Source organism: Pempheris klunzingeri, chromosome 21, assembly GCF_042242105.1.
Source record: "Pempheris klunzingeri isolate RE-2024b chromosome 21, fPemKlu1.hap1, whole genome shotgun sequence".
NCBI lineage: Eukaryota > Metazoa > Chordata > Actinopteri > Acropomatiformes > Pempheridae > Pempheris > Pempheris klunzingeri.
The window spans coordinates 7,474,932-7,488,203 of NC_092032.1; the positions used below are offsets into that span (position 1 = coordinate 7,474,932).

Consider the following 13,272-nt stretch of genomic DNA (forward strand, 5'->3'; position numbering starts at 1 on the left):
TGACGCAGGAGAGTTGGAGCTCAGAGTTGTAGGAGGAGAGACGCCTCAGTCCAGGACAGCACGAGCAACACGGAGCACGACTGCAAGGTAGGTTAAAATGTCCGCAAATGGCGTTTAAACAGCTTGTTTTTTGATAATCACGCATCTTATTGAGCTCTTTAATGTTGCTACGAACTTTCTATGGCTCTGATCGTCTGCTGGAGACTTTTTAGCCGCGATGCGAGCTGTCCACCCAAAGGGTGAGAAACCGACGCCGAACTGCGTGTATAAATCTGTACGTTTAATGTTGCAACGCGCCTCTGGAAACATGAACGTCTCTCACAGCCGAACGAAAACTTCTCCTTATTCATGACCCGTTTTTAGAAAATTCGGCGCTAAGTTATCCCAGTAATTTAACTGTGTACACTTGGGTCATAGCCTGACAGTGCCCACCGTGCTGCGTTTGACAGCACAGGGAGGCGGGAACAACTTGTGAGAAAGTCGAATTTTTACTATTATTACTATTATTTATGCTATTTCGGATAATGTCGATGTGAAGTAGATGCTAAGGACTCGTATTAAAGGTATATTCTGCTCGGTGTTGGTTCCCGTAAGTTGCTAGTAAGGTTTGGTGTTACATGCTCCTTTTCTAACTCATAAAACGTGACGTACCTTTTCACAAGTTAATTATAGGAAATCTCTAAGCAAGTTCTGAATGCAGGCTTTCATGTCATTATTATGCATCCAGTTTTATATCTAACATGCACACCTGAGGCGACATGCGTATGGGTGCATGCATTCGTCTCTTATTAACTAACACTGTAAGCCAGATACTGTCAGGATGTATTTTAAAGCAGTTCGGCTTTAGGAGCTTAGTAGGCGAGCTCATACATGCACATCCAGGCCTGCAGTTTAACCAATGCACTACCATGGATACACCATGCTGTTGTCTGTGCATGTCCACAGCTCTGCCTCTGCTGATCATCTCCACATCCTCCTGCTCCAGTATATATCCATATGTAAAGGCTCAAAGATAAATAGCTGCCCTGGATGTCAGACAGGCGCTGAAGGTGTGGCAGCAAACAGAACAAGTCTCACTTGGCCCGGCCACCTTTTGTTGCCACTCATCTAGTCAGTGCAAAGTCATTACGAGGTCTTTGGATGAATCTTAAAAAGAAGTTTAGGGTGTAAATCATTTTGAAGTAGTTGGAGCATTGCATGCGTTTGTCCGTGCTGAGTACACACCCACACTTTGGTTCAGACTGGATCCTTGTGGTTATGTAAGTGTTAGCTGGCAGATACACACACACACCCACAGGGAGGGTGACCTCAAGTGAAGAATACACCAACATACTTGTATGAGACACGCTGCACATAATGGAGCAGCCCGAAGAGCCTCTCAAAGATAACAGTTAGTCATCAGCTCACAAACCATCCAAATAAACTGAGATGCAGTCCAGATAACATGCATGATGCAGAGTTCACTGCAAGTTGCAGGTTGTTCGTGTTCATTCTAAATAATAGTGTTTTCAGCATAATACAAAAAGCAGTCCTCTAAAATTTGACTGCAACCAGCAATTATTTTCTTTATTCTATTGTCCTTCTTTTCTTTATTTTCTGTCAATTAATCTGTCAGTTTTCGATTTCATGCAATCGTCACTTCTAGAAAATGGAGGAAAATAGCCCAGAGACATTTCTTAATTATTTGCCTGACTGACTAAGAATCTGAAACTCACAAGACAGAAAATTTATAATGATATGAAACAGAGAACATCCTAGAAAATGTTTGGTGTTTTGAAAATGGCAATAAATTATCTAAATACTTGTCATATAATGTCACGTCGATCAACTAATTCAGTGATTCCTAACTGAGGATATTTGAACTGCAGGAGTTGCCTCAAACTGCTAATTCAGTCAGCTCATTCTAAAAAGATAGAGATTATTATTTCATAAATTGATTTACAGAAAACCTTTTATTGACTAATCATTGGACCAATGTTTTTAAGTTTCCCGGCTCCTGTTCCACTCTGAAGTAAGAATATTTGCTGGCTTGGGTCATTATTATTGCAGCCATTTTAAACTATTTTCTGGTATCTTCTAGACGACATATATGATTGAGTGATAAATGGAGAAAATAATGAACAGATTAATCATTAATGAGAATAGTCTGTAGGTGCAGCCCTGGAAAAATTTAAAAATATATTCACATATGTTTAGGAGGAAAATCAACTAACAGAATTAGAAATTGATGTTTGCTGATATTTAGTTAGTAGTAGGAGTAGTAGTAGTTAGCCGTAGTTAGTGGTAGTAGCTAATTATCACAATAACCAGTAAACTTCCTTCTACGATGGGCTGACTGCACAGCTACTTTCCCACTTTCCAACCTGAGTCCAAGTGCTGCAGTTGAAATTGAGGGAAAACTGTTATGGAAACTTTACAATAAATATTTTTGATATTGATGATTCTGCTAATTATTTTCACCGTCAATAGTTTTATCCTTTGTTTTAAGTACTTCATGAAATAATGAAAAATGCTCATTACAATTTCCCAGAGACGAAGTCGATTTTTTTGTCCAACCCAAAAATATTCACGTAACTCTCACATGTTGGTGTGATGTGCGATTTGATTTCTCCTGTTGCCTCTGGGAGAGGTAGAAACATTCAGTACCATTCACACAGAAGGTGTGTTGGCTTTGGCGCCGAAGTAGCTTTTGGAGAGCCTGAAGATCTCCCTCCCTCCTCATATTTCTCTGTGCTTCTCTCTCGTGTCATGTCATGTCAGGCTTTTATATAGCCTAACAGAGATTAAGCTCTAATGAGGCAGATGAGTCGCCCTTAAAGGCTAGGCGGATTGGGTGAGGTAGACATGGACGGTCCCTGTTATTAAGAAGAGGCTGGGATAGAAAAAAAACACTTTACTTTGTGATCAAACATGTTACACAAACATCCTCCGCATACAAACTGCTGTATCAGAACAAAAAGAGAGATTGTGATCCTGGAATGTCCCGTATCAGATAATTGTTTGGGGAACAAAGGTTGCAGTGACAGGTACATTCATATTTAGATTACCGCCTCATCTTTGTTCTCGTGTCATCATCGTGCTCGTCAGTTGGCACATCAGCGTGGGTTCAGTGCTGGGTTGCAGCAGTAAATGTGCATATGCATGTTTTAGTGACTGTGTGAGTGGGTGTGTTAGCTCTGTGCTCCGGTTGTAAGAGAAAGTGTGGAGTGAGCTGAGTTGAATTGTTATATAACCACCGCTTATCAGTCCAGGACTGTCGAGCTGATAAAATGAAGGAAGCACAGATGTTTGATTTTCCTGCCATGAACCTTTAGCACTAATTTACATTCTTTCTTTCTTTTTTTTTTTTACAAATTAGATTACAAGAGAGTGGTGGTTGTAAAATCAGCAGAAAATGTTAAGAGATGCTTGCGACTAGAGATGAAATTATTCACTGGTTAATCAAGAACAAATCAGAAAATATTAGAATATTAATTTTTACTGCATTCATTAATAATACTACCTATTTGGGAATGGAAGGCCGTTAATTTCATGCTTTCTAGCATGAAACTGGATGCTTAACATTTAAGTTTGACTTAAATGCTGCTTCTGAAAATATGCTACATAATTAATGTACACCTACTTAAAAATGGAACCATATGTAGGGCTACGGCAGCTAAAGAAACACCATGTGAGGTATTTGTGTTACTATGGGGATACTATGTGGTGATATCTTCGGGTTGCTGAGCTATAAATCAAACCACCTGCTGTCCATGTCCATGGTGGGAATTCTATTAACAACATGTGTCTGTGTTTCATCGTTGAAATTTCCTTCCTACTGCTTCCTTGTGGGGATGTGCAGTGGTCAGTGGTACGAGGGCTGGAACGTGCAAATCTTTTTGTGTGAGACTTTTTCCTTGTGTGTGTGTTTTTTTTTAAGAGAGCAGCGGGATGAAACATTGGGTGAACGGTTCCAGCAGGAGAATCATCATGGTGATGAAGCCCCACCTGGACAGCAGTCTCACCCATCAGCCATCAGACAGGAAGAAACACACAAAGGTGACAGACACATGTTCCACACAACAATTAAGATACAAGATTTATGTTTGTACATGTCAATAATCAATTTGGCTTCAATTATGTGGGTTTACGGCAGTGACAAGAATGTAATGCTCTATTCTGAATCTATTACAGCACTTATATTGAGAGCGGACAGACTAAGAAAGGAAGAGGCTGCTCATTGTTGTGATTCAAAAGTCCAGACCCAGAAGCCAATTGGATCCACATTCACCTCCTGCCTCTTCTTTAGACTTTCCAGCAATCCAGGCATTGAAAGCCCAGAGTTAAGACTCAAGAAGAATTCACGCCCCTGTCTGCACAGGTAAACAAGGAAAGGAAAAGATTTACACTTGACCACTGGCTTGTTTTTCTGGTCCATAGTTCAAGGAACAACAGGACACTCTGAGTACGGTCTGTTTTGTTTTGTGTGTGTGGATCTGTTGGTCCAGCAAATGAGATTCACAGCATGAATTCACAGACCACTCTGTTTCTACTTCATTGCGTACGCTGAGCTTGTACCAGGTAGAGTCTCCAGAACAGCTTGAAATCATTGAAACATGGGTTTAGAGAAGTACTTCAAACATTCATTATGGACCCTGGGCCATGTGGGCCGAATAACATCATGTAGCTCCTGCAGATTTGTTTGGTCGCTCATTCACCTCTTAAGCAGGTGATGTTTTTCCCTCTGCCAAGACATTTTGGACCAGGAAGGGAAGCAACTGGTCCATGACAATGTTTTGTGTCCAGATAGTGTTGAAGTGATACTTCGTTTAGCTCAAGTTTTTACAGTGCATTCATTATAGTGCAGCAGACTGTAGGACTTATCAGGTGTGTTTTCATGCATCAAAATGTGTCCTTTTCATTGGCACTACAATTTGGATTTTTGAGACCAATCTGCAATCACTGGAAACAGTATACCAATCACCGATCATCAAGTCTATTTGAAGCCTTCTATTTATCCTGTAGCATTATTGATTTATTTAACTGTCCCTATCAACATTGCATATTAAGTAATACAATTAATAGATGAAAAAGTACCGTGAAGTGACAACTGTGTATTTATTGGCAGACAATGTGCAACATTTTCCACACTCTGTCTTCGAGACAACTTAACCACAGCAGCCCACGCTTTGGAGTACCTTAGAGCCTAACAAGTAAAACTAACTGTGGATTAAAACAATTGATAATGTTATAAAATACAATTTTAAAATAAAATCTAGATGTGCACAACACACGAAGTTAGAAAAAATAAAACATGTATACTGAGGCAAGAAAAATCAATTCCAGTAGAACAAACATAGGGCCTTTTCCACTTTAGCCCAACTTAAAAAACCATAAAAACAGCATCATAAAAAGCCTAATATAGGCTTTCTGGGGCCAAAATATTGTTTAGAGCCAGTTACAGTCAGTGTGTCACATTGTGTTTTCATTTCTCACAACAACCATTCAACTTACTTTTCTTCTCCTTAAGTTAAACACCAATATAATGAATAGTTTGATGTTAAACTTTAGATGGAATTGGGAAATTGGCCCACATGCAAGTAGCCGGATGTCTGGTCCACCCAGCTGACCTTTGTACTCTTTGATGCACTGTACCCTGTCTGCATACCCAAGCCTCTGACACACTGCCTGAAAGGGTTAGCTACTCACATAAACAAGGAAGTTCACATAATTGTGTGACCCCTGAGAGAAGGAAACCCAACTTTACTGTCCTCAACTACCTTATCACAAATCATTTACCTGTGGCCTGATTTTTTGCATGTCAATATTTCCTCAAGTCAGTAACACAAGAATACTAGAGGGCATTGTAGGTCAGACGCGTTGCCTTGGGGAAATATTTAACTTTTTCTTTAGGTCTAATTTGATTTGACATAATAATTGTTTTTGACAATGTGGCGGAGGAGGTTTGAATAAGTATGTGTTGCACATTTTCCTTGAGCATACCCACAAGCTTATGCGTCACGCAATGTGCTCATTCCCGAGATTACAATAGCCTTGTTAACAGAGGTCTCTGATCAACTGGCTCTATTGGTTCAAGAGAGAGCACACCCTTGTACCAGTCTGCTATTCACCTGCAGTCTTTTCATATCATCCAACATGACCTTATATAGACATCTTGTGTGTGTGATCCATGTCCAACATAAAAAAATACCTTGTTCAAGTACAGTAAGTGCTTTACTAAATATGCGTTGTGGCTTTAGTGCACGTGCAACAGTGAGAAAACTGTTTAGTAAAAAGAAGGGAAAGTGCAGGACAGAAGAGAGGAATGCTGATCATCCTGTTGATCAGCATTGCAGTGGCAAATGTTAGACATCGGATCCTGCAAATGTTTCACACAAAAACATTACAGTAGAGCACAGGAAGACTGGGTGTGTTCAAATGAAAGAAATTAGGCTAAAACTATTGAAGTTATTGTAAGTTTTATCGCTGTGATGTTTTATTAGGTTTTACAGTTTACCTCAGCAATTAAATTATGAAACAGTTTATTTTCACACCTTGATTCTCATGTTCATAATGTTCTGACCTGGTTGGTCCCAATGCCAATAAAGTCTGTTAAACCTTAGCCAGTATATCACCCCCATAGTTCATATGCAATGTGAACATACTGTACTGTGCATGTGCAGTCCAGAGTTAAGTGACAGGTCTAATCCGTGCAAGTATGCCTAATGCTTTTTGTGTCTTCTCTCACTCCTGTTCTGCCAGTTTACCTGAAACACAGAGGGCTGAGACTGAGGACAACAGCTGTCAGGTAAGATTTAGCCACAGTCTTGATCATTAATGTCATAATGGTTTATGGCTTGTGCCGGAATCATTACAATGCAGATTACCATCTGAAAACAAATGTCAAAATGCACATTCCTACCTTATTGTAAATATTCTCAACAGTGCCCAATTTCAAAGTTCAAAGCCACAGAGAGTCTTTGAAAGCCACAGAAAGTAGTGAAAACATCGCAACATAATAAGTGGCTTTGTGTACTCTTGAAAATATTTAATATCATTATTATTATTGTTATTATTCCAAGCCTTAGAAGGGAAAGGGTGTGTATGCTTTTGTGTGTTTGTCCTAGGAAATTTCTCATGTCTTTCAAAATAACCTGTTTGTCAAGGCCTGAATCTCTTGAATAGCTACACCATGGGAACAGACGGCTTAGCAAAGCACTGGCTTCCTCCAGCACCCAATTTGCAATTCAGATAACAGGCCACTGTTGCATGCTTACTGTAAATGTCAGAAAGCATTTTACTAGAGTGCAAGTAATTTGCATTGGTATGATATGATAAGGTCAAGTTGACTTGATGAAAAATTAGGCTCTAATGATATGACGGATATATTTCTGACCTGTGGTTACAACACAAAAATGTAGTGTGGGATGTTGTGCAGTCATGAATTCTTAGCTAATTCATTCAAAAATAGTAATATTTGATTTTAAAACATTAATTTATAATGCTGAAAAAATAAATCAGTCTGCAATATCCGGTCTTCTTCTCTTAACAGGTTAATGGACAAACATCCCCACCTGATACCTTGATAAGGGTAGCCAGTGACTCTTCCCTATCTGAAAGGATACAGTTTCCAGCCAAGAAGAAAGAAGAGGTTATCACCGTTGTTTGCAATGAGCTGGAGACTACCAGAGACTTGAGTATAACTCAAAGTGGGGAGTTTGGACCACATGAGCATAATGGCCCCCACATACTTTCATGTGGGTCACAACCCAGGGCTGGCACAAGATCAGTTAAGTTAGAAGAATATATAAAAGACCAGTCAAAGTCAGAGTCCAAAGAAACTGATCTTGTGGAACTATCCAACCCTGCTAGAACCATGTTGTCTTCCACCGTCGTGACAGTTCTTGCCCCACACTGGAGTGGTCGACCGAGACGGACCAAAAGATTTGATGGAACTAGCAATTCAGAAGCCCAGGGGAATTTACAAGACCATGCACATGAGCGGTTTCAGGAGACATTGGAAGGGTCATTGTCAGGTGGATCGCAAGCCCAATTAAGGGTGCCGTTTCTGGGTACCAGGAGGAATACAGTGGGCTGGTCAACTAAGAGTGGTCCTGCAAGTCTGGACTATGAATCTAAGAGGAAAATGATCCAGACTGTCTCTTTGGATGTAAACACTGGAAGGATGGACAATAGGAACATAGGTGCAGGTGCTTTAAGCCCTGAAGCCACAACTGCATCTCCTGTGTCTCCCTTCTCCCTTGAGCCAAATGGACAAAGGAGGAATCCACAAACTGGTAATCAGGGAGGACTGCCATCTTTAAGCTCTAAACCAACAACAAGCAGTCTGCTTCTGTCTTTAAGAAGATTCAACTCCAACAGCAGGAACTCTAATACAGACTCCACCGTCTCAGAGATAAACCCTTCATCTCTCAACAGTTCACCAAGTGATCGAGATGGAAAAATATTCACAACAAATCTTTCTCCAACTTTTAACAATAATGAGCAAGAGAGGTCGAAGCCTCTCCTATCTCCATCTTTCATTTCATACAGGACAACTGAAACTGGGCCTATCATTTCCCCGTCATGCTCCAATCACAGAGAAAGGAACATGTTTGAAACACGCTTCTGCTCAGCCTCACCCACAAACAAAGATACAGACAACACACCCTTTACCCAACAATCTCAAACAATAAACAGGACCTATTCCAATCTGCCATCCTCCAAACGGGTATTTCTGAGTGGAGAGCAATCAGAGAGTCAACAAAACTCCAGGAGTTCAGACAAAAGCACAAACCAATTCTCTTCACCCAGGCAGTCCCCATATGACCACTCTGCCGTACCAAAAACCCACTCCATCCCCAGAAGGACCATCCTGACATCCACTAGCTGGTGGAAACAAGTTACCCAGGAAGGCAGTTCCCCTTTAAAGCTCAATGATATAACGAACATCAAAAACAACCCAAACACAACCTTAGTTCCACCCTGTAATGATAATAGTGACTTGGCCTCTCCAAGTCAGACTGACAACAAACGATTTAGTGGTCAAATCCCCAATAATACAGACAACAATAACACAGCAGAGCCTGTTCACAAAGGTAACTTGAATCATGTTTTGAACACACAGGGAGGAACTCACAACCTCCAACAAAGAAATGCTGAGGATTCACCTGACCGTGAATCAGACAGGTTTGTCAAACAGCAATATGGCTCCAATTTAAACAACAGAGAACCACAAAAGCTTCATAGTTTGCCCAGTGTTATGTCTAGTTCTAAAATTAGCATAGCTACAGTGCAAACCACATTGATTCACCCTAAAAATCTCATCAAGCATGATGTAAGTAATAGTTCATTTATAGCAAATGCAACTGAATTACCACCTCCTTTGCAAAATCTCAAGAGCTCAAATACACCCACTGAGAGCAGCAGCAAATACAATATTAACCATTGTACATCCAAAACCAACAACACCCCCGCATCTTCTCACAACAGGGACTCACAAAAGTTTACCAAACCATCTCTTTCCCTTGCTACCACCAACACTCTCCATAATCAAACTTTTACCTCTAAAACTGCCTCTGGTTTCCCCATAACACCAAACACTAAAACTTGTTCCCCCCTTCCTTCTTATCCAGTTGCTTCACAGAGCAGTATTTATGCTTCATCAAGCACTGTCTCTTCTTCCCAAACACCTAAATTCACCACACCTCTTGGAAGAAGCCATACTTCCATTCCCAAGTCTCTCCACCCTAAAACTGTGTCAAGTCCGATTCCCACAGTCAGTGCTTTCTCAAAAGCACACTACAGCTCTGTATCCACTGCTCCCACCACCTCCTCCTCTAGCACTGGCAGCCATCCTGCAGCCATAACTGCCCCTAGCTCATCCCTGCTTACCCCTTCAGTCACTCCTGCCCTGGCATCCTCTCCCTCCATCACCATTTCTTCTCTTTTAACCCCCCCTGCCACACCTATTATTACCAGCCCCAACTACTCTGACACATCCAGCCCTAAAGAAGGGAAGACATTCTCAAGCAGCCAAGAAAGTGACTCAAAGCCCCGTGAGGGAAAGAGAGTAAGACGGGTAACATGGGAGGACTCGTTAGATCTGCTGTGCTCTGAGCCCATCACAGTTGAGAAGCCAGAGTCATCTCAAGTCCCAACAAACTCTCTATCTCCCTCCATTTCCCCACGAAGCATTAAAGCTCCATCTATCTTTAACTTTCTGAGATCCAGCAATCCAACCTCAAACACCACTCTCTTCCCCCCTACTGCTAAGACCTCCAGCATACAAGTCGTAAAAGGAGGAAAGTATCGATCTTTATCATCTGACTCAGCTGATTTAGCATCCAGAGAGCGAGAGAGATCTAAGCAAAGACCGAGTGACACTATGACCTCTGATGATGGCAAACGGGACTTATCCACACCCAGACAGGAGAGGACACTATCAGTGGAGTCTGGCACAGTTCAGTGCCATTCATCTGCTCCTCTCTCCCTCCCCCCTGACTTCTCAGGTGGTTATAAGCTTCGATATAGTTCTCCACCTTACTCCACTCTCATGTCTAGCAGGTCAACACAGGCCGAAACTAAGATGATAACACCCAGGTCACCCCTCTTTAAACAACACTCACAGTCAAATTATACCCCACATCTTTCCATACGTACTGACCCCGTTGCAGCTATAACCATACCCACATCCAAACCCCCTCTGTCGCCTATCCGGCTAGCACAGCCTCTATGTTTGCCTTTCCAAAACAAAACCACCAGCTCAAAACATGGGGTTTCAGATACTGAAGTCAACAATAATCACTGCAAGAACAACAGCGAAGATCGACAGAATGGAAAGATATTACTTGTTGACAACAGAATTCATATCAGCTCACAGTCTCTGCAGGGTGATAAAGCACACAACCCCTCCTCAACATGCGTAACTGAGACACTGGTTTACAGTGTAAAATCTAAAGGAGATACAGCTAGAGCTGCCCCAAAGAACACCACACCTAAGCCTTTACAACATACCGCAAACAAATCAGTTTCTGTGGAAACCAAGTTAGGTCGACAGTCACACATGGTGCAGAGCAAGGAAGCCGTAGGTCAGCCACATAGTATTTCAGATCAAAGCTCCAGCGGTAGCAGCTCAACAGAGAGTCAGCCGCCTGATGATGACAGCTCTAGCAGAAGAAGACTGAAGGAGAGTGTACTGGGAAAAAGCAGATTTTTTTCAGTGGAGAGCAACAGCGAGCAAAGCCCAAAGAGGAGCCGGTTTGCTCTGAAGAAAAGTGTCAGCACACCAAACTCAAGTTTATCAAGGTCAGAGTCCGGCAGGGCCAACAAGACTAATAACAAAATGGACCAAGTTCTCAACAGACTGAGACAAACATTCAGCACTAGACGGTCAGATGATGATGCAGCATTTCCATGGAAATGGAAGAAAGCCTCCCAAACACCTTCTGTCAGTGGATCGAGTGACATCAGCAATGTCAGTACTAAAACGCTAGAGGAGCAAGAGCAGGAGAAAGGGGTGGTGCTGAAGGACAGTGAGAAAGGAACAGAGAGTACAGATAGATGGGTACAGAACAGATACACTCTCATACCACCCTCAGCTTCAGGGGGCACAATGGCACCAGATAAGTTTTACACTTGGTCAGACAAATCTACTCTCAAAACTGATCAAGACGAAAATGCTTGTGCCAAACACATTTCTGAAAGTACAAACCACCCTCATTTGATGATCCACAGCCCAAGTATGCACCAATTTGACTTTTACAAAGACAACAGGACAGATTATACACCAACAAACCAGTTCCATTCTCGTAGAGATCACAGTCCTGGAAAGAGCCCTAACCCCTCTACTGCTTATTCTACTCAATTCAGGAAGTCCACTTCCAGTCCCAGGAGCCCCTTCTCCCCCTTCTCCTCTCTCTCCCCTCTCTCCCCATTTTCCTCACCTGATGTTACAGATGACAGCGTCTTTTACAGCCCAAAGCTACAGCGCCACAGAGAATCCTCTTCACCATGTGAGCCAGGAGAGGGAATCAGCCTGGGGAGTTCAAGAAGAAGCCGGGCATCCACGGGTCCTCCAAGTGTAGGGCCGGCGCAGGACAAAGAATGCTTGGCATCCTCTTATGCAGACTTAAAGTATGGCATTGAGCCTGGGAGGTCTTTTTCTGTGAGTTCAGTAATGTCCAGTCGACCCTCAGGCCCTGGTCGCATCTCTACAGGTTCCAGGTTCATGAGTGTGGGCAACCTCTCTGAATCTGTCTGGTCTTGTGGAGGTACTGGTAAGGACTTGGATCAGTGGTCTGTTACTCCGAATTGGACCACAGAATATGATTGCCATTCCAGTAAGGACTGTCGAATGTCATATTTCCCCAGTGATCCTGGTAAAATGAGATCAAGATCTCTACCTCGGTCACTGACCAGGCGCTTGGCAAATTGGAGCTCAGGAGCTTCTCCATCTGTAACTACCCCACCCTCAAAGCCAGCCCGCGTTTGGAGCCCCAACATGAACATTTGTCACTTTGCATGGGATACAGAAGGTCCACCAACCCCACCTCCAACACCTCCCCTGTCACCAGTGTCCAGGCGCATGTCCAAACCTCCCAGCCTTTCCTCCCCTACCTTTCCCAGCTCACCAGGAGCACCACAGCAAATGGACAGCCAGTCCTCCAGAGGGCATCTGCCCTCCCGAGGATATGTATCCAGCCTTAGCACCTTTGAGGAGTCCTCAGACAGCAGCTCAGACACAACAACAGATGATGAATATTACTTAGAAACAGGTGAAGATGAAGAAAAAGAGACAGAACTTTGAAAGCAGTGTCAAGTCTCTGTGATTCTGAACTGTCTAGAAAAGGAAGAGGGACCTGAGAAAGAAACATCCACAAAAAGAAAGATGGGCTAAAGTCTGTTATGTAAAGTGACCTCATCTGCTTGTCTCCTATTTTTTGTCATTGTCACAAAAGAGACATGAGGTCAATAGGGACGGTCAGGTGCCTGCATGATTTTCTTTTCTAAAGTGATTGCTGTCATGTCAAAAAGGCGTTAAATAAGCAAGCATGATATTATCAGCATAGGTTTAAAGACAATGTGTGTATATGCAGTGTACTGTATGTGACTGCAGATCTGCAATCTTGCTTAACATTTATAGTCAGGACAGTTGCATGGCATGAGTAAGGGATGCACATCTGTATAGTTTTTTTAATGATCAAACTACTGTGTAAGGCGAGGTTTTTGGCATAAGGCTTATCTTTAGGTTTGCATTTCATCCTGCTACTTAACAAAAATTGTTGAGGTAAT

General features: G+C 42.2%; 1 protein-coding gene across 1 annotated transcript; it reads left to right on the forward strand.

Moving 5' to 3' along the window:
* Positions 1 to 12,687, forward strand: LOC139221406 (serine-rich adhesin for platelets). The gene is made up of 7 exons (XM_070853335.1): positions 1 to 87; positions 3,920 to 4,038; positions 4,174 to 4,360; positions 6,742 to 6,787; positions 7,532 to 9,428; positions 9,882 to 10,051; positions 12,400 to 12,687. The coding sequence occupies exons 5-7, from the start codon at positions 7,856 to 7,858 to the stop codon at positions 12,685 to 12,687; spliced, it is 2,031 nt and encodes a 676-aa protein (XP_070709436.1). The 5' UTR covers positions 1 to 87; positions 3,920 to 4,038; positions 4,174 to 4,360; positions 6,742 to 6,787; positions 7,532 to 7,855.
* The last annotated feature ends 585 nt before the right edge of the window (positions 12,688 to 13,272 follow it).

What these genes read in the sequence shown, in the direction of transcription:
- LOC139221406 (XM_070853335.1), top strand. Translation starts at nt 7,856, where the DNA reads ATGTTGTCTTCCACCGTCGTGACAGTTCTTGCCCCACACTGGAGTGGT. An exon ending in CAAATACAATATTAACCATT is followed by an intron (nt 9,429 to 9,881) that starts GTACATCCAAAA and finishes TTACCCCTTCAG; the next exon opens with TCACTCCTGCCCTGGCATCC. An exon ending in AGCCCCGTGAGGGAAAGAGA is followed by an intron (nt 10,052 to 12,399) that starts GTAAGACGGGTA and finishes GTCACTGACCAG; the next exon opens with GCGCTTGGCAAATTGGAGCT.